Raw genomic sequence first — 23,696 nt, forward strand, 5'->3', positions numbered from 1 at the left:
GTTATTTTCTATGTAGGTATAAAGGGCTCATAACACCCGTTATGAGATGTTTTTTTAATATTTTTTACTCGACTGCTGTGTTTAAGTGCAAAATAATAATAAAAAAAATAACGTATAAATGCTTATTATCTAAATATTTATGTTTGTGTGTGCAATGTGCATATTGATATAATTATAATGCAGACTATCAAAATATGAATTAATAATCAATCTCAATCTCTTGAGACATATTCAACATATAAAGATTGATTAAAATTCTTTTTTATGGATTGTTCATATAAAAATAATAATTGATTATAATATTAATATAATTTTAGAAATACTGTCATGGTTTCTATGGTCATTAATCAATATATCATGTTATATTAATTTAAACAGTCGATAGAAATGATAATGTATATTAGGCACTGTTTTTGAAATTCCATAATTGCTCAAAATATATTATGAACGGTTAAGTAGAAACCAGACAGCATAATTGGCCATATAAATTAGCACCGATTCCTCGGAAAAAAGAAATAATACGCACAATTAATGATAATATTATATTATTATCTAAAACAGTGAATCAACTAAGCCAGGAAAATATTAATAATTATATATTTAAGAATTAGATTAGAACGACCGCCATCATACTATCCGTTATAAATGTGTAATCATTCAAACAGTAATAAGCATTTGGACAGAACACAGCTGACTGCAGTTATGTAGCTGCTGTAAGGGTATTTGATTTCACATTTCGACGAGATTATGAATGAGAAGACATGAAAGGATGGATTTAATAATAACTTATCTTTGGGCGGTGTATTTGGTTAATGTCTTGCTGCTTTAATGCGCTATTATTGCAAAGAGAGAAAAATCATATTACACGCACCCCTAGACAACAGAGCAATATTATGTCTTAAGTCACAGTACGTACGCGATTTTAACATTTACACCCTCTACCCTTACCAATAGAAACGGGTTAATGTCATCAAATGCCGACGTTATTGGTTATTCTGTTCACGCCGTTTTTATATGTCACCAGCTGATATTCCTGCAATGATGTCTAATAATTTAATTAGGTAAAATACGACCAAATAAGCTATACACAATAGCAACAAACGTTTTTCGAAGTAAGTAAGTTAGGTATTATAATATAATATATTTTTACATTTTTGTGTCGAAAATGTTTTATTATATTTTTATATGTTGTCAAACTTTTTTGTTTTCTTCAAAACGGTTTCGTAATAATTTCATTAGGTAGATATATTATACATATAGTTTGACGTCAGCATGTGACCTAGGCGGCACGTGGGTTTTCATATTATAAAGCTGAAGACGATTTTCAATTTATATATCGTCAGAACTTACCGAGTAAGTGAGTAACCCGAACTCTATAATATGATAAAAATGCAGCTAAAAATAAAAAATATGTTATTTGTTATAAGACAATGTGAGCATAACAACACTAGACACGTGAAATCGTGTTCAATCCTGATTGGTTTTCTGAATACGTTGTTATGGATATAACCTACGCAATCCATACAGAAGTGCTATTAAGATACAATATCGTTCAATAGCCGCACTATTATAGTTATACATTTTAATATGAATATCATGACTGTTTATGAGCCAATCACTGCTGTTTTACCTCACGATAGTTGCGTGTCTTGTACAACAATATTATGATAGGTATATTCGAGATTTGTGTGCCGAAAACTTTTAAATTAGAGACATGCCAGCTGTGTGCAGAGTGTGTATCGCAGTCGTTTCCTACAAATTAAAATGACATTTTCCTTCGTGCTTTGTTCGCATAATATAATATAATACACGAGTACACCAACAGTACTTGATTTAATTTACTATGCGACATATTATAATAAATGCGCTAAACGTGTAATTACATCACGTGACCACTGCCGTAGCAAGTCGGAGGGATATATATATATTTTAGATTTGTCAGGGATAACGTGCAAATGCCAAACGCCAACTTAGAATACTCGAAACGCATGGACAAAAGGTCATTACTACGGAATCGATATGCGTCCGAGACTCGAGAGTTATACTATAATATTATAATATATGGCAAAATATGTGTATATTATATTGTAACACGAACACGAATCGTGTGTCCCACAAGAAAACTGTGGGACGCAGCTCTTGCATGCCAATGCACAGTTGTTGTAGGACCAGCTATGGTGCAGGTGGGTAATGTGTAATTTAATTGTGGATTTGGCATATAATTTAATGTACTATTATAATAATATTATACAGCTGTAACCGTGTTTTTAACTATATTTTTTTCTTTTGCATCGAAACACTTCGTACACAGATGCGTAACTGATCAGAATTGAAAAACACATTTTAATCGTTATTATTGCATTATAATATTGAATTCTCAGCACTGAAAACGTATATATGTATAATGTATAGGCTGAATTTCCAATGCAATCAAACCGTATGCATTGTAGTATTGTAGGTACACGTATATTATATGCGTCAAATTAGCATCGATTAGGCGCACTGTATGATATTATAATGATGTGTATTGGTTCGTATACTGATTGATATGCATGAAATCGATATTTTTAATAATTAAACTTTTTATATAATATGCATTTAAAACTCACTTACAATAAGGGTCACCACCGTTCTAATCAAAGAAAAAGTCACAAACCCGTAGCTGAACACTTATTACGACTTAGGCCGCCGAATCACAGCCTGCAATGTGCACAACAGTGTTAGTGTGCAGTATATTATAGTATTGTATTATATTCCGCGATAAACCTCATAATATTATGACATATATCATTATAGTCTGTATAATATGTACACACGAACGAACAGTCGACGATAAAATTTCGACCAAGTTACAATAAAATCATTCTCCGTGCACACTATATCATTATCATATATTATATAGGTGTGTGTGTGTGTGTGTGTGTGTGTGTTTATGTATATTATACACTTGCACAGTGCTATCACGGCGGTCGTTTTCCCTTGCGAGATCTTTTAATAAGCGTTGTAAATTATACACCGTCGTCTCGAATGTGCTGCACAAGTGTGTGCACATAAGACTATTATAAAATATATATATATTGTATTGTATTGTATTGTATACTTACGTGTGTGTGTTTACTCGGATGTGACAAACGGTACTGCTCTGCGCGGTTTTACTGCAATTTATTACGACGTTAAATTATTATTACTATTATTATTATTTTGCGTACAAATGTTATGGGTTGGTCGGTATATTAAAATAGTGTATTATAAATGTGTACACTACACTGTGTGTAGTGTGTATGTATTAAATTATATTGTGTTTAATTATTGTACAGCACGTGACATCCGAATGTGTTATTCGTGACGACAATTTTAGAGATTTTCATATTATTACTATATAATATTATATGTTATTCCACGAAATGTTTTATTGTGTCGTTTTGTTACACATATAACATTAAAACTACCTTGTATTTTGTTTCAAAATCGGAAATACATTTGCTTCAGCGCGTTCTTTTTTTAAGTGAATACTTTAGAGGCAACATCGGGCCGTTTAACACAAATTTTAAAGTTCAGCGTTAACGAAAATTAAATTAGTATTATTTTTATATTTATTAATACTAGATATTATTATTATATACATAGTAATATATACCTATATTATTTATTATTGTATATTTATTTAAAATATTTAAATTCAAGTCATAACTAAATATTAATTCAAGTATTAACTATAGTAGACAAACTAAGTAGACACACACACACACACACACACACGCACGCGTTTTTTATACCTACTGCAGATATAACAAAACTGAAATAAAATCTTTTCACTAATATTACTTTTCTACTTAACATAAACGTTGTTCTACCAAATTAATCAATTTTTACTCACATTGATTCTTAACTATAATTTTCTAATTTAAATTATGATTAAGGCTCTTTTCTGAAAAGCTTAATTTTTCCTATATACTCCGAAACACACTGTGTGCTCTCTAATAGTTTTCAATTTTTTGGGTTATGTACTAAAACATTTTTGGGGTTGTGTGTGTTATAAATATAAAATTGATAATAGATAATATGTTAATATAAATAATATTATACTTTATAGTAGTATATTTTATTTTCAAGTTAATTTTGACATATTTCTACGTGTTATAGTTTTGGATATTTAATGATGTGCTATGTTTTATTGTGTTAGTATATAAAACTTTAAAATATACATAAACTGTATACTCAGTATAATATATTACACTGTTTCAAATTCTGACTGACGCAATATTTTAATGTATCAAAATCTAATACGACTAAATGGGTCAAAAACTATTACCATTTAGAGTTTGGATGAAGGGGGTATAATACGGTGGAAAAGTTATTTTATCTAGACGTGTAAAATCTATTGTCTTTATGCGCTCCTATCCAAACTTTATGTGGTTATTATTTTTGAACTTTAACCAAAGGTTACTACCAGATGAGATCAATGATAGATTTTAATAGTATTAAATAATTTAAAACACATATTACATTATATGATATGCATTATCAACACATTTATATAGGTACCTACTACTTATACGGGCTATAATACATTTTTCACAACCAGTGAATATTGCTGGGATTACATTATAGGTATTTTATGAAATATGAATTACATATTAAATCAATATAGGTACTGGAGACGATTTCTTAAAAAAAATAACTAAATGTTTTTTGACTTCCTATCATTTTTGAACTATCTTTTTGAATAATAATTTTTCCTAGACAGAACTTCAAAAAGAGAACTAAGTACCTAGAAGTCAGTAAATAGTTAAAAAAATAAAAATAATAACTTACTGACTGACTTATGCTTAGTTATTATTTTGAAGTTTTTGCCATTTCATCAAATACCATAGCGAAAATTCGGGTTACCTATACCTATGGATTTCAGCTGTTTCAAGGTTTTGATTTTTAGGGGTGTTACCGCTTTCGGTTAATTCAGGAGGAAGGCTCTGCTTTTACTTATAATATTTGCTAATAATTACATCAATAACTTTTACAAACTGAATAATGTCTCTATTCATTTTTTTTTCACGGTTCTTTATTTTTTTATGAACATAGTAAACCGATGTTTCTATACCTATATCTACGGTTGAAAAAAAACAAAAAACAAAATTCCCAAAACATTTTTTTGTACTTTATTACTTTTATAATATCTACATATTTTGATAATTTCCTTGACCATGACGATGTATTATACAAACGTAAGTTATTGAATCGATTTTCAAAAGTTTTGCATTTTTAATCAAATATGCTATAGCCTGGGCGTATTATCTGTAGCCTTTGCGCCGTAGTACTTTTAAATACGCTCGTGTGGCCATTTGTTGCGCATCGTTTATTAACATTGATAATATCGTAGTGTCCCGGTCCCGGTTTGAGGGAATCTTCGATCATTTTCAAACTGTCGCCGACCCGTCGTGAATCATTAAATGGATACCTGGATAGTAGTATACATATTGGCTGATAAGTGAAATATCTTAAAATTAAAAACAATATTCATAGGTTAAATTATAATTATTTAAATTCAATGAAATAGTATATTGATTCAAATTAAATCTTTATCAAATGTATATCTGCTCTACTTATGCCGGCAGGTACTTAAAGGTATATTTATTGTTTAAGTTCCTTTACCGATTTTATCTTACTTATTTGTTTTTTTTGACAACCAATTGGGCATGTTTGCACAAGAAAATGACGGCACACTGTGATCTATTTTTTTTCTCGGTGACTTCTGTTTGAATACATTTGTGTAAGTTCGATGACTTCTAGACACGTAGCTCTCGAGTGGAAGTGGCCAATTGTCAGATAAAAGATAACATTTTTTTTCGGCAGTAAGTCCCGTCAAAGTACTTGAATCCCTAGGTCCTATTAAATAAATAAATATATATTTTTTTAAATACATCATAAGTAAAACTGAAGTAATTTAAAAAACAAACAATGGAAAAAATTAAGTTTTAATATCATATGTACCAGCATCGTACATGTTTTGAAATGTAAAAGAATATGATATAATTTATGTTTCACCACTTATTTAAAAATATATTATTATGCTAACTATTACTGTTTTATATTATTTTATTTTTTAACTCAAAGTAGAAATTATGAACACCTGCCATGAGTTTTGTATGCATAAGCTACTAAAAAAATCTACGATGGGTGTAAGTCTAATACAATTCTCAATGATTTAACTCGAAATAATAGTTTTAATTAATACAATTTTTATTGTAATTAATACAATTCACATTGGAACCTAACATAAAAAAAACCAACGTATATTAATCACTGCTAATGCCTAATTATATATTCGACAAGACAATAATAAGATTACAAATAATAATACACATAAAATAGTAGCTGGTTGATTTATCGTATTCAAATGATTTTGTGGAATTTGCTCATATATTATAAAATTCTGACATTTTCAAGTATATAAATAGGTTAAATGATGAATGGTGATTAAATATTAATTTTGTGTTTGGAATGTTTGGATGATTTATTTAAACGCCATTTTATAAATGAACTTAATGGCGGAATGAAATAGCATCAATTTATATTTAGTTCAGAATATTATCAAACAATGAATATAAATTCAATATTATTCTTGCCAGTAATTATACTAAGTAGGTATATAGTAACTAGAACCTATCATACTTTAATACAACTTTAATACAGTTCATCCTGTTAGCATGTCGATTGTCGAGTAGTAACTTTTTAGTTTTGCTGTAAATAAAACCGTTGTTTTAACGAAACCTAATGTTAATATTAATATTAATATTAATACTAATATTAATAGCATAGCTGTTATAGTTTATTAAAAGAAAAGAAAATACATTTCGCAATACTTAATATCAGACTTATAGTATTTACCAATGTAACATAATATAATATACATGATGATATAATAATAATGGACAAAATGTTTAAGTGTTATACTACACCAATTAATGAATAGCTACTGTTTCCAAATTTTATTTTAACTTTACTAAATCCGTTGTTTAAGTTATCGCTTTATGATTAAGCACATCTGTTAATTCATTTAATATAGACTGTATGGACACGGTAAAATAGTGTAATGTGTTTCAATCATAATTTATTTTGTTTAGTTGACATCAATACCTACTAATTAACGAATTTAACTATATCGGTATAACTAAAATTGTAAATTATATATTACTTATATCGTTTTGTTAGTCACATAAAAATGATTCTCTGTCTATTTTATTCGTATGGTTAATATTAATATTTTATTTTTCTGACCTGTAAAAGTATCATAAGGTCCTCTAGCGGTAATCTTCTTCTCAACTCGAGTCTGAATCGTATGATGTTTCAAACCATCTGCATACAATGAAGGCGGTAAATTCCAATTTATTTTTAAACTTTGTAGTCGAGCAGGAAACTTCCCATTTTTCTTAGTTTGGCATTTTGGAAAAGTAATGTTATATATACCTATATAACGTTTAAAACAATTATTACAATATTATATTATGAAACAAATTTCGGTCGGAAATTTAAAATCAAATACTTCTTAATTACTTTAAACAATAAATTGTATTATTGTTGGTCGACATTTATTTGTTCTTTAATTGTAATCGTAATTAGGTATTAAACTGATGTCAGCGTTACGTTTTTAGTTGTTATACCTAGGTACCTTTACAAATAACAAATGAATCAAAGCAAAACTACTACTCTTCACATTCCTTAGTCACAGGTCATAGTTACATTCCATATCAGATAGACTTAACATATTATTAAAGATATTAATAAAGGTGACTTTAAATTTTTAAATCATTAAAATAACCATTAGGTATCCATTATGATAAATGTATTGTAACGTTTATTAGGTTATATAAACATTTATAATATTGAAATAACAAAAAATGACTATAAAAATCATCACCTTTTTAGTTTTATTTTCTGTAATAGGTAATTGTTATCTAAGTTGAACTCATTGGTTTTTAAATGAGAATTGATAGTAATAAATAATATTTGTTATAAAGATACATGCTCTCATGCCAACATAATAACATCCCATTAAACATCTTGAAAATTTAAAATTTAAAACATTATTGATCAAAAAACACATAATTAGTACTGCACATTAAATACTAAAATATTTGCATTAAACCATTTAAATATTTTTTTAAGTATAATTAATACATTCTTTTGCAATCTATATTAGTAAAATAAATTTCTTAAAATGGAAAAATGAATTTGAAAATGTTTAAATATAGTCATACAATAAAGTATAAATGACTTTCAGCGGATATAGCCATAGTATTTTGTCCATAAATATAAATTAAGTTTGTTCATATAATATAGTTTTAAAAAATATTTTTATTAATTATTATAGAATAACAATTGTTGTTCCGACCTGGGCCTAACGTATCGTTTCTCTTTGCGTCAAACCGTGACAACCCAGACAAAAAAGCAACTTTTTTCAGCTTCTTTCTTGATTTATTTTTACATGTCTGTACATATTTTACATTTTTATTTTTGTTGCACAACTCCAACTGTATCACCGTGGTTAATAAGTCTTTCATTTTTTTTTTAATCGAATAGCTCAGCTTTGTGTAATTTTTATTTTATCAGATGATGAAACTTTAAAATATTATGAGTTGTTGCAGTAACATTGAGGTTATTTTTTACTTGTCGTCAGGATTTGAAAACTTTAATATTTTCGCGTCTCGTAAATAATTTATTATAAACAATAAGTACCTATTTAATATAAACATTAAAATTGTGGTAGTCATAACTAATTATTATTATTAGAATATCAACAATAACTATAATTATTTAGATAATAGATATCATACGTTTTAAGTTTTATAGTAAATTTAATTAATGCGTTCTATATTTTATAGGTACAGTCGTGTAGATATACATGACCTCTGTGTAATATTTAGACGGAATTCTTCAAACTTTTATAAATAGAAGAACGTATAATATATAAAATGTAAAAGTATTAATAAATATTATGTATTATAGGTAGATGTAATATTTCTAATTAGGTACCAAGTATAAGTGCATAACATAGCCATACATATATATTATTTCTAATCATTTTTATATTCATCCTGTAAGAAACAACGAAACACCCTATTTGAATAATTCACTTGAGTAATAATAATTTTTCCAAGTTATACTACATAAAAAAAATATGGTGAAAATAGTACGTCAGTCAGATGTTAAAGTTAAATATCCCCAAGGGTGGGGTTGTTTTGAAACGAATCACCTTGTTAATTCAAAGTAACTGCGTAATGAAAATTTTCTCGTAAAATATAACTTAAATTAGAGCAGAAGGGTTAGTAAAACATTGTGTGTAAAATGTGGTGAAATTATAATGGGAATGTTTTATTTTTCGCAGGAAATATTATCTCAGTAAATTAAGTCGGGGATTTATGATTTTCTCATTTTAATTCGTTTATTTTCAAGATGACAAAAATATATTCGTTTGTACTTTTATTGATACCTACATAGTAGGTTTTTTATTTTGTAATGTGTAAAAAAAGTAATGTTTAAAATTAAAAAAATTAAAAAAAAAATTAAGTTTAGTATTTTCTCATTTTCTTATATTGTTTTACTTAGTTTATATTGTATAACATTTAAAAATGTACATATAAATTAACAAAATATGTTAAAATCCCAGGCAAAATCAATAATAATTTGATAATATTTATTAATTTAACTTAGAAATTATTTTCATATATTTTCAGATATATAAGCTTTCAAGTTGAAAATTATTTTCGTATTAAAACAAAATTCGTGTTTTAAATAATTACCTCTAGTGACTCGATTAATTTCTTTGACATAAAAAAAAAAATTATAGCAGATTTGAATTTCTGCATTTCTCTAACGTATCCATCTATATAATTACAATACCGTAACCAGTTTATAAATTCTGACAAAATATAAAATAAATGGTGAATTGCATGTGTAATAACATAGATTAACATAACATAGATTATCATAACATAGATTATACATCTTTAAAATTTGTATTTACTTATCCAATTTTTAATTTCATAATTTTAAATATTTCACGATTTATACTTTCAATAAACATAATATATAATATACTCAGGAACCATTTATTTTTTTTTATTTAACTAATTAATTTGTATAACTCACCTCTGTATCTTAAGAATATAACATTAAAATATAACACACCGATAGTATCTTATTAACTTCCGTTGATTTCCATCAAATTATATTCATTAATTACACATATTTGAGTATTAATCTAATATGCAGTTATTTAACTATATTAGTATAAGGTTAATTCACACGGAAACAGAAATAGCTAGTACAGTATAATGTTACCTCATTTTATAATAGTCTAATAAGATATACTGCTTTCATATAATATTTATAAAAATATATAGGTAATATAAACTAATAACTTTTCTGATCAATGCTCTTGATAAAATTATTGTTCATAGTTCATGGTTTTTCAAGAAAATTACAGAAAAAAAGTTTGCATTTAATATGATTCAAAATTCAAATTTATTTATTTAAAAAAAAAATATGTTATTTTCAATATTATTGTGAAGAAAGATAAAATTAAAAATATCGGATTTGTATAAGAAGAGGAATATTTTTTTGTTAGATAAGTTTCTACAAATATTTATTATTTAGATAATAATTTAGCACTTATTTAGTGTTTTCAACGATTATGATAGTACCACAAAAATAGGACTGAGAGAGTGTATGGGTGTACACCACGTTTAATATGTTTAGGACCAGTTTGATTGGAGGAAAGGCGCGTGTGAATTGAGCTAAAATCGTGAATAAATATACTCACGATTTTGGTTGTATTTTACCGACGCAATTTGAGCGATATAATTTGTTTTCATTCCATGTTTATTTCTATGTTTTCATTGTATTGTAAGCATCTCAAATATTTTCAATGGCCTCAAAAATATTTAAAAATAGACCTGTACAAACCATCATTAACATAGTACTTATATAATATAAACGATAAAAAAATTATAAATATATTATATGTACTAGTAGTATATAAAAAAAAAACACAATTATTTTTAAATATTTGATCTTTAACCGAATTTGAATTTATACTTTCATTTAAATGGTGCACCATATTATTTATGCACTGACGCTTTAAGTATTCATTTATTAGTTAATCGAGATTTTGTTTAATTTGTCTAATTATTATAATAATATGTTGTTTTCGAGAAAACACTCTACGGATAGACTGCAGGATAATACGCTGTAGGTACCTACAAGATGCTTAACGCGAAAATGTATAATTTATGAATTAAATTAAATAGTTATGGAATTATTACACCATTTCGAGTCGGCAAATTAATCGGGGAACTCTTAAGACAAAAACATTCCCACTGCATGAAATGGTTTTCAAAAAGTTTGTGTCCCTATAGGTACCTACTTTATAATACAATTTCAAAACTATCATTAAAAAAAATAATAAAAAATACGTTTAGGTACGTGTAGTTACAGCAGTGAGTATAGAACATTCACGAACACGAACACAATATAATAACGCATCGATGATATAGCTGTATAATTAAACCGTATACAATTTGATTTAAAGATAGATAATATTCTTGTTTGACGTGAGAGTGGGATTTTTATTTATCATTATAATATATTATATTGTAGGTATATTAGGTATATATAGGTACGTCAGTGTATTCGCCGTGTATAGATGATTGTTTTCGTTATTAAAATATACAATCTAACTGGTAGAAGCTGCACCGAGCTTCCCTTTTTTACCAAATAACTTTACTTTTAATTATTAAAAAATATTGATTAAACGCCATTACTCATTATAATGTGGTGTGATAAATGGTCACATTTTTTGTTTTAATTACAATTTTTATTTTTAAATATCTTCAAACTATAATTATGATAAATTAGTTATAACATCACGGTCTCAATGTTTGGATATAAAATCGAGTTGCGTTTTGTTTTCATCAGGTAAAAATATTGCTGGCTAAAATATTATTGTATACATAATTGATAGTAAAAATGCATATTATAGCAGTTGATTAAACTCATCAATGTAGCTCAATAATTCGATTTTATTCTACTTTCACTTTTAGGTACCGGCACTGACGCACTGGCTTATAGCCTAAATAGGTATCATAGTATTTAGTTATTGGAATAGAAAAAAAATAATTTTAAAAAAACTGTGTTGGTACCTAACCAGTAGATTATTTTCATCATTATACAATGCACGCGTATGATGAATTGCTGTAGTACAATAAAAGTCTTACATTTTCCGAATATTATAATTGTTTTGCCATTTCCATCGCCATTAGCCATATTATACTGATATTGTAGGAAATATATACGTCAATAGTTGTAGTATGTCCTCCTGGTCTTAATAACAAAAAAAAAATTGTGACGTGTTTGAAACAATAATTAATTGTTGGGTTATTTTTTTCTGCTAAACGTGCTGTTAAAAACATTTGCCTAAACTTAATGAATTTCTACCTACAATGACCGTCCAGATATTTTTCGTCGCCAAGACTTGACAATTTTAATCATCTCTGGTACGTAACACCATTTATTATAAAATGGTAAAACGATAACATAAATTGCTCATACACTTATTTAACGGATTCTATTTCAAAAAGTAACGCTACTGAAATTATATAAAATGGACAGAAATCCGTTCGCAGAAAATATATTAAAAACTATACCCCGAAGCACACTTCTGGATAATAAAATTTCAATCGATTTCAACTTTTTCCTACAAGTCCTATAAAAAAATATCTAAAAAATAGATAGGCTCTGCGCAATTTTCTTCGTGCAGATATTATTTAAGCTACGTATTTAGTAGAGATGGAGTTTTCATTATACAGTGGTATTTTAAACATTATTTTATAAAAAAAATATTAGTTGATAAATTTGTAAAATTAATTTGATATTTTAACAATATTATATAAAATAAATATTGTATTATTATGTTTTCAAAAATGTTTTCTGAAATTATTGAGCTATTTTAAAACTATTGGTCATAATAACATGATATTATAATCGTTTTATAACCCATGTTCAATTTCCGACGAATTTAGGTAGATAATGCGAGGTTCTATGCGGTATTATAAAAAATATAAATAAAATACCGTATTTAAAAACATCTCCATTCACGAGTATTTGCGTTCATCATAGCTGCATCGATGATGTCCCAATAATATTTTGTGCACCGATGAATGCTAGGTTCACAATATATGATAATATTATGTGTAATATGATAGGTATTATACCTTTAATATTATGAAAACTGTGACATTAAGCCGAGAACGATTAATTTGTATCTATATGGCTATAATGTCAATGACGCAAATACGCAGTATTACGATATCATCGTATCACTCGATAATTTCGTAATTTCGTTCGGCGATCAACCAATGGTAGATAGGTATAATAAACGCGAAGCTCGTGTATAGGATTCCGTCGTATAGTGGTAGGCGGAATGTATAGTTTGGGTCAGGGAATGCGCGTCTGCGGTTGCTACCGTTTAGCGTTTATATCATTATTATTATTATTTTATAAACGTGTATGGTTTTCCGGTCGGACTACGGGTCAACGGGTATATAATGTGATATAAATTATATAATATATGCGTATGTGTGTGTGTGATTTATAACAGCCGGTGACAATACCTCCACCCCCTACCTATACCACAAATGTTTGATATATAAATATGTGGTAAGTACCTATGCATAGGTTTTATACAAGCGGATGCCCACTATCCTCTTTCAATGAAACGTTGGACAAGTACATCGACATCCAACACTTGGACACTTTGACTGTCTGATAACACGGGAACGTTACCATTAGAACTGATTTAAGGCTAACGCTGTCATGTCAATGATATAAATATATCTAATATCAGTCTGTCAGTTGTTGCTGCATATTGTCATATCAGACGATAATAATAATAGGTTTTACGAACGAGCGAGTGATGGTGTCAGTGGCCAGATTATGTGGTTTTCATATAATTTTATATGAAACGCACCCGATATATTATTATAATTTATATTATATTAGTAGGATGTAAAACGTATATTATAATAGCTTTAATTAATTAGATATTATTAAACAACTACTCTCGTTTGCACTATTGTAATGCATGTACTTATAAATTATAACAGTAATATTATAATATAGAGTACGGAGACCTGCAAAAATATATGACACGTGATTTTTATCACTAAATTATTAATATTTAAAAACTAATATTATTATCACTATTATTGCTGTTGTTTCGACGAATACAGCCACCTACACAGTGTGTGTCGGTCTCACGTATACAATATTACGTTTAATCGCGTGGTCATCATCGTCGTTGCTGTGCAGCAGCTATATAGGTACAGCAGTGGAGGAACATCTATAAAACCGTCGCCAACCATAATATACGCACAGCATATACACGCGCATTTATGTGTACACAATAATAGGTGTGTTGTAGTCTTGTAGTTTCTCGATTTATTACAGTCGAAAATTGAAATCGATCGATCCACCGATGAAAAGTATCATTATATATTGTGCCTGCGTATATATATATTATGTATTTAGTTGCGATATTAGAGGTACCTATACCGCATGAGTTATACGCGCATCATATATATATATAATATATAATATATAAACTATACATAGGTATTTTCTCCCTATGTGCCATTTTTATTTACGACTTTTGTCGTCGAAGTCGTGTTCACGGACACTGCGCCGCGGTATATATATATGCACACACACATACATACTGCAAACACTATAAAATATCAACCGAGATGCTATTAAACGCACTTTTAATCATCAAAACAATTCATGGCGTAGTAATAAAGTTAACCGGGTGAACTGTAAATGCACATATTAACTCTTTGTTTATAAGGGTATAAACGGGTATATATTGGAAGATAAAAACCAAGAAAATAAAAATATATTCTGCAATCACAGCTCTGCAAACGCAATTACTCGTATTATTATTACATTTTATAAAGTCATTGTTGTTTGGTAGGTACTTATTTCATATACCATGTAGTCTAAAACATAATATTATAGTATTTAGTATTGTAAGAGAGATTCAAGTACCAGTATACCAGTACTAGTGTACCAGTAGTAAATACTTTTTTCAAAAAACACCAAATTATGTAGGTAAGTATTTAAAAATATTAAATACATATTTTAGGTATTAAGTACAAATTGTATTCATTGTACTCATTTTTCTTATTTATTTATTTTTTTGTTAGTCTAAGGTCTGTATAATTTAATACACACAAACACCACTCTCTGTAAATTATTAACCTATTATATCGATGTCAAATATCAATGCGATGAATCTATAATTTTTTTTTTCTTTGTTTAATCTATAATTGAATTTATTAATTATTTACATAATATTATGTTGATATCCCTATGAGAACTTAGAAACAGAACTGTCATACTTATATATATTCATCAAAATTAAAATAAATTTTAGAGCTATATATAGTTGGTGTAATGTAAAAATATTTTTATCTGATCTGCTTTATTTTTTTTAGTGACTAAAAAAAAAATAAAAAAATACTAGTAAGTATTTTGAGTAGAATATAGAATATTTTCAAAAGCTGTCCTACACATGGATCACTTTATTTTATATAACATTGCACAGCGTTTAATCTACATTATACACAACTAGTCAGCCATTCATGATTATAATACTATTAGTTCAGCATAGGGGCGAATATATAATATTGTGCAATGCTCTGATTTACGTTGTAGTTTCACAAATTTGTTATATTTCATTGGAATATTAATTTAAGCAAAATTCAACCTACGAATGTTAAGATGATGAAAAATATGATGGTTAATAGTACGCCATAATACTTTACATCCGTTAAGTGAGTTGTACGTCCATCCTGTGCTGTTATAATTATAAATAATTATCATCGTGCCATTTATAATTATACTATTTTTTAATAACCTTAGATGAGATATTTAACATTTAACCACGTAGCTAAACATTTGACCAAATATAAAAACAGTGTTTGTTCATTAAGTATATTATTTTTTATTGATTTTCATAATATATGAAAAAAACCATGCACATTAATTTCACGCCATAAGATCATAATAATAATAACAATAGATTGGAACGTATAATTAGCACTATGAAAATAATTGAAATCATCTTCGAATCTACATCAGTTACATTTATTTGAGAATCACGCGCTAAACTATTTGTTCGTGTTAATTTTAAATACAATTGTCTTAGCTTAGACAAAAAATTCACACATACCTATTATGTTTTATATATAGTTTATCAAAATAAATAATTATAAAATGTGAAGACTATAGCTGCTATAGAGACTAATAGGAGTTGGAATGTTTTTCATAATCATTAAATTCAAAACACAGCTTTGTGATAAAAAAAAATTGTATCATAAAATAAAAGCTCATAGCTTACATATTAACGCTGTTTTACTGGTTTACCATTTATTGGCTACGTCATTGGTTAAACATTTTGAATTTGGATGACCAACTTCGCGGGCCTTTAGACTTGTGTTACATTTTCGGTAGTTCTAAATTATTAGTAAAATACGCCGTAATTAAAACATTGCAGCAATGCATGTAATATGCAGTATTGTTATAAATGATATAATTCAATGATTTAAAAGAATACGCGTCAACCCCCAAAATGGCACTTACGATTAAATTGCAACGTGCTTATTTAACAATGCTTCACTCTAATAAACTCAAATAAACACCCTCATTGCCCTACATACACCAGTTGCATATCTATAACGAGTGGTTTTGTTATCAATTCCAGTGAGCTTTTCATTCCATTACACAAGATAAATACATATAAATAACAAAATCATCATGTATGCATAGGTAAATAAGTACATTAATATAATGATGTATCTAATATCTATTAACATAAAACACTTCTTACTAATTCAGAAAATACTATTTTGAAAATATTTCTTTTACAGAATCTATTAAGTCGTTACAAAACAAATTTTTTTTTATCGTTTTCATCTTTATACTCTTTTGAATGGCAACTCGTGCATTGTTAATTTCATATTCTGGAGCAAAATATGATTCGGAGTGTTTTGGTCTATAAAAATCAAATTTCAGACAAATAATTTATTAGTTAAAGCATTTAAAAAATAATAAAAAATGTATTTGTTTTAGAAAAATGTTCTATTTTAAGCACCTAGTAACGTTTTAAAAATATGTAAAAAAAATGTTTTCAAAATCGTTAGTCGTTTTTGAAATAAATATAGTGTCTCAACCACGCGTAAGACTTACTAACAATGGATCACCCGTTAGAGGTTATAGAAATTTATTTTACTAACCTGCAGGTATTTGATATAGTTATATTATTTGGTATTAATACGTCTTAGAATATTTTATTTTTACCAATATATATTATATTTCGATTCCTATATATCGATATAAATTTCATCCTATGCCGGCTATTACAAGCGGCAGTATAGCTGTTCAATATATTATTACTGTGTTATTATATAAACGATGTGCCACCATATTATTATTATTATTGTATAACTCGCCGTGCGTCTTCTCGTATTAATCGGATTCGCCGGGAGTGCGTCTCCGCGCAATTGGATTTCCCTTATATATAAGAAGCCGATAATGATTAAGGGATGAAGAAAGGGTGCGTGATTTGGCGCCTCCGACACACGTGGCCACGACAATCCCTCGCGCGATCGGCATAAGACAAACATTTGTCTTGCCGGGCCTAGCGAACTTAATGCGTTTACATTTGCCGTCCCATTGCGTCCATTATTATTTTGGTAAACGCTCTCTCGGATCGGCCCCGGTCCTCACCCCACCGCACCCTACGCCACCCACGTCGACGGCCCTCCACCCACACCCTCTGCGATACCCCGCACGGCCCTCCCCGCCGGATCCAAATCGCGGTCGCGGTTCCCGCGGACAATCCTGCAGAAATGATGATAATTTATTCTCGTCCGTCTAACCATGCTATGATGTCTGCCGCTGGTTCGGTAAACATTATATTAAGCTCGCGTCATCGCGCCCGCCGAATGCAAAAGTTCACGAACATTCGCGAGTTGAAAACCGTACACCGTACATGGAATTTGTTTAAGCTTTTGCGCTTTGCGATACACGACGGTCGTAAGACGTTCACACGCACACGCATGCGTGGTGGTTCCTTGTGATGTCGATAGCCGATGTAAATTCGGAGATTACGTGCGCTGTATGAAAAGTGATTATTATTATAAGCTTGTCCGCATGCATTTTAAAGTGTTATAAACATAGTCGCAAATATTGTTGGAAGGGGGGGGGGGTTTGGGTCCAGGCCCATACCGGGATCTTCGAAAATCTTCATGTTTTAATCGTTTTATTCGGGCGCTATATAAGACTATAAGATTTTTATAAAGACCAATTTATTGAGAATATATTTTAAACTGGAAAAAAACGAACGTAGATAGTCGATTTAGTCGGGTATTATTAGTCGGGATAAGAAAATCCGCAGTTTTTGACCAATTGCCAGCAAATTTTGTACACGTCTATTTGGGATCCCGGGTGAGACTTAAGAGTATCATATAGAATAGAAGCCATGGGCATAACAGCTGTTACAAATTATATAAAAGGCAACGTGTATGGCAGAGACTCACAGAGTCAACAAATATACTTAACCGATTTTGACGATTCAAGGAACGTTTAGATAGAATCAGTTATAGAAGGGTGACTTACTAGCTATTAATATTATTAAAGTTATAACCATAATATTATATTCCTAAAAAAAAAAATGTTCTTATATTACAAACTGCCTTAAGTGCCCATCTTGGTTTCATTTGTCCTTGGGCTACTCCGGGTAATTCAGCTAGTATACCAAATAAAACGAGTACCTATACTTTCCATTCATAAGTGCTCATTTTGTAAAACTATTACTTTTGACACTTGAAATGAGCCCAATATTATAATAATAATTGTAAATTCTGACTAATAAATAAAAATAAATTACTGAATGATTTTTAAGTAGTCTTACGATCATAAAAATTATGTACATATCATAAAAAAAAAATATTAAACACACACCGCATTTCGTTTCTATATTATAAACTTAATTAAATTAAATTTTTTTAATATTATAATTACATACCAATATGTTTATATTAATATGCAATAAGTGTATAATTTCACGTGAACTTATTTTTAAAATTGCCGAGTGCCTAGTAATTTGATTGGTTGATTTAAATTCTAAATGTTTTATACAAGAATCAAAATTGTATGGATAATCTTTATTTTATGAAAATATAAATTTACCTTTACCTAGTTTTAATCGATAATTTCAAAATTGGACATGCATTATAATGGTCAGATTAACATACTCACACACACGCTAATGAAATAACCCACTCTCGCAAGCCGCATATTATATACGTAGAATTTTATAAAGGCATTGTTTTTGAACATATAGACAGACAGTATAATATATTATTACATATTATAATAAATAGTAAATAATTGTTATAATTTCCACCTTTTTGTATTAAACCAAACAAAGTTTTTTTGTGCGATATAATGCAATAATTAATTCGCCTACCCCACTGGGTACCGGTACCTATATATATAACATATTACTATTAAAGCAACATAATAATAGAATGATTTATTGCAATATACGTCCCAACATATTTGCAAAATATAATGTATTCATTTATGAACCAATTATAATGAAATTCCACAGCGGAGGTGTAAAATATATTCACATTGAAAAAAAAAAACTATAAAAAGACTAGTCGTTAGGTAATGCGTTTGTTTATCAAGCTATCATTACATTTGCAGTAATTATTATTTTTATCAGTTATAATCCATTTGAATTTGCATACAATTAAATTCTACATTAATTTGCTGTATACGTATTATATGATATTATGTGCACGGTATATATTACAATAATGCAATGTAAGTAATTGCAATTATCATATTAAGACTATTTGAATAAAATCTATATTTTTAAAACTGAGAGTTGGTATTTTATATTTTTATATTTTCGTTTCAGAAAATAATAAATTCTTATTGAAACACAGAAAATCTCATATAATGGGATTTTTAATTTATATAATTAAATTTTTTTTTTTTGGTTTTACTTAAAGTAGAATTGTTTTAATAAAAATGTATTTTAACTAGGATCGTATATTTTAATTTCAGTATTTGTACTTGTATTGTATCAGCTTAAGGATAATATTTTCTCTCAAACTACCAGTAGCCAGGGGAGGGGCTAAAGAGGCTGGGGGCTAGATTTTTTTAATGGTCTATGTTAGTCGCTTAAAAAGTCTTAAATTATATTTAAATTATTTAAAAATTTACCTATAAGTATTAACACTTTTCTATCTATCTGTGCTAGTACGTATTTAATGTATAAAAGTGTAAAAGTTGATTAGCCCCCCCGCCCCTTAAAAAAAATCGTGGCTACGAATATACCCACTCTAGTGTTAAGTACCTCCATAGGACCAATGACATAGGGAAGAATAGGAATTAATTCAACGGGGACATTTGACAGACTATAATTTCGACTTATCATTTCTTAACAGGAAACTAACGTGAATTGCATCGCATCCTCCACCTGCCCACAATATTAAACCATAATAATAATGCAATAATTTACTAAACCTTAAAGAGATCTTAGGAGATTTGATTTTTTTTTAGATCCTTGCAGTATTACCATGTATATGTTTACAGTATTATTATTTATTATATATTATTATATTATTCAATTTTGTTAAAATATTTTGAATTGAATTTGTATGATTAAACTCATCGAAAAACTATTAACTGCAGGTATAATATAGCAACTAGTGATTCACAAGTTATAACCTACAGTGAGTCACGTATACTCGATTTCAACGCAATTTTTAACGATATGTACCTATATCTTTGAAATTCGAATAAAATGGTATAATAATATAATTATGGCAGGTGGTTGTTTTATTATATTCTTCAACTCGTGATTATTGGAGTATTTGAAAAAAAAATTCTGTTAAAACTACTCCGATGATTTTATGTATGTAATAATACATTCAAATAATATATTTTCATTGTGCGTGTATTATAATAATATTATAAATTACAATGTTAACATGTTTAACGACATATAACCTCTATTGTTCGCGTTGTATGTATACATCGTACACACCAACCACATTCAACGACTCGAGACAAATTATATCGAATGCACGAAAAACCATAATATTATTATGATGATTATACGGTGATGATGGTTTTATTTAGAACGTTGGACGCGACTATTTCCGCGATCGAAACAAAACATAACCATAATAATTTATACTGTATACTTGCATGTGGGAGATGGGACAACAGCGCGGGGTGCGTCTCGAAATTACCTCAATGGCCGGTCGCAATTATAATTACGATTAAAAAAAATTACGGATAGGAAAACATTCGGACAGGTGTGCGGTGTGTGTCCCTCTCCTACCACACCCGGTCACAGGTAACCCGCCATATCATATTATCACGCCTACTCTTGCCTGGCGCGTGTCTTATTTCGTTCGCCCATTTTTACTTTTTATTTATTTATTTAATAATAATATTATTATTATTTTTTAATTCGTAGGACGTGAAACTAATGATTTTGTCTACGTATTATAACAGCGTGTTGCAGCAAACCGCGTATTATATCTGTATTATTATTATTATTATTATTATTATTATTATTATTATTACCTATATATATATAATATTAATCCTATTTATTGTTGTAGGTACCCATACATTGTAGAATCCGTTATACGTTTATATTACATTGTATCGTATTTTATGTGTTCACCGTGTCTGTGAGGTAGTTACGAAATACTAACTTACTTTGCGCAATAGGACACAATATTTTGTACTTTGTAGGCCAACAGCTGCTGTATAATATTTTGTTTTTCTACTCAGTTACTTTTGTAGGTACTCAATTTTTTTCTCTCACTAGCCAGTCGATATTTTACTGCAAAACAATATTTATAATAACTGTGGTGGACGGGTAATACACCAACGTCGGTGAAGTGATATATAGTGACTCAATCGATATTCTTAATTAATTAATTCGTTAATTACTTTCTGATGATATAGGTCCGTGCTACACAATACTGTGAGTACATCCCACTTATTTTGTTTTATATGAATTATCATTTTGCAAATGATAATAATTTGCAAAATTAATTATTTTGGTTTTATAAGGTAACCCCGTTACAATATCCAATAAAACTAAAAAGTAATAATATTATATAAGTATATAACTTCAGAATTCACATTTTGTGTTATTCTATATACTATATAGTATATACATTATACAAAGTAGAATATTTTCAAGTAAAAATTATTTTAAAATGGGAAATTTAAACTTTACGCACCGAGTCAACTTAATCCTTCATTATGTACCTACCAACAAACTTTTTAAATGTCATATAACGCTTTTAACTTAAACTTAATTGTGTTTTTTTTTTATTTTACTAACTCGACTCAGTTAATATAAATAGATTACTTTACCAAACTCGGATATCAAAACTGTTGTAACATATTTTTTAATTTAACAGTTTTGTATATTTTATAATTGCATTTCTTTAGAAGAGGCGTTTTATTATTTTGCTGGATCACGATTATTTACATTGTCTATCACACTCTTCACATCACTGTTATATCATGGTACTCGTAAATATTAGGTATTTTCATAATAAAGATAATCACATAGCCACATAGGTGTACTTACCTGTAATAATACTAGAGAGATGTCTAAATATTATACAATGTATATTATATTACCGTGGTAGTATGCGGTATGTTTAACGGCGTACAGTTTGTTAATAATTGCATACCTTTAGGTAAGGTACCTAATAGAAAAATATGTTTTTATTTTTATTTTAACCAAAAATCGAAAACAAATTAATTTTTTTCCTCACATTATAAAATGGTACTTATAGTAAATAAATTGTAAAAATCAGAGCTTTTAACTATGGAGGCTTGGTGGCTAACGTTAGACACATATAAGTAATCTTATCAACATGATATTGAGGGTGTTGGTAATGATTTAAAATAAAACAGCTGTGAACTTATTTACGAAGAATTTGTCCTTACCTATTTATATAAATACTAAATTATACTTTGCTCACCACTATTGATAATGTGAAACATAAAACTAATATTAGTATTGGCCAATGGATGGTACGCTGCTGAGTATAATATTATCTGTATATTATTATATTAATTTTCATTTGACAGGTCTAAAATTATTAAAATAATCTTTAGTAATTCGGAATATTTATGGAAAGTTTTAACGTTAAATACTGTTCGATCAAAGACTGTTGTAAAGGAATTTATACTATGATTTATTATTAAGCGTGCAAATGCATAAGACTATATCTATAAGACTTTTAATACTTGTATAGGTACTATTACTTACCAATAACCTTCAACGTTTGTTGCAAAAAACAATGACAACTACTTGAAATATCAACAAAATGTATAATATTTCCTCATAAAAACGTGAGTCTTACAAGGATTCCATCGTTCAAAACTGATATATTTGATCATTCACATGATGCTGTTAATACTAAAAAATATAAAAATTAAATAGTTAAAAATTGGTCAAAAAGAAATCAGATATTGAACGTGGTTAGAGCCTGAGAGGACCATTAATATTACTTTATTAGACA

General features: G+C 28.4%; 1 protein-coding gene across 1 annotated transcript; it reads right to left on the minus strand.

Annotated features, from left to right (window-relative positions):
* Window positions 1–5,149: 5,149 nt before the first annotated feature.
* Window positions 5,150–8,558, minus strand: LOC132946228 (uncharacterized). Its single transcript, XM_061016111.1, has 4 exons — window positions 8,390–8,558; window positions 7,276–7,464; window positions 5,664–5,883; window positions 5,150–5,455 (listed from the first exon to the last, which is right to left on the minus strand). Exons 1-4 carry the CDS (start codon window positions 8,556–8,558, stop codon window positions 5,260–5,262), a joined length of 774 nt encoding a protein of 257 aa, XP_060872094.1. The 3' UTR covers window positions 5,150–5,259.
* Window positions 8,559–23,696: the final 15,138 nt, after the last annotated feature.

Source organism: Metopolophium dirhodum, chromosome 6, assembly GCF_019925205.1.
Source record: "Metopolophium dirhodum isolate CAU chromosome 6, ASM1992520v1, whole genome shotgun sequence".
In the NCBI taxonomy this organism is placed as follows: Eukaryota; Metazoa; Arthropoda; class Insecta; order Hemiptera; family Aphididae; genus Metopolophium; species Metopolophium dirhodum.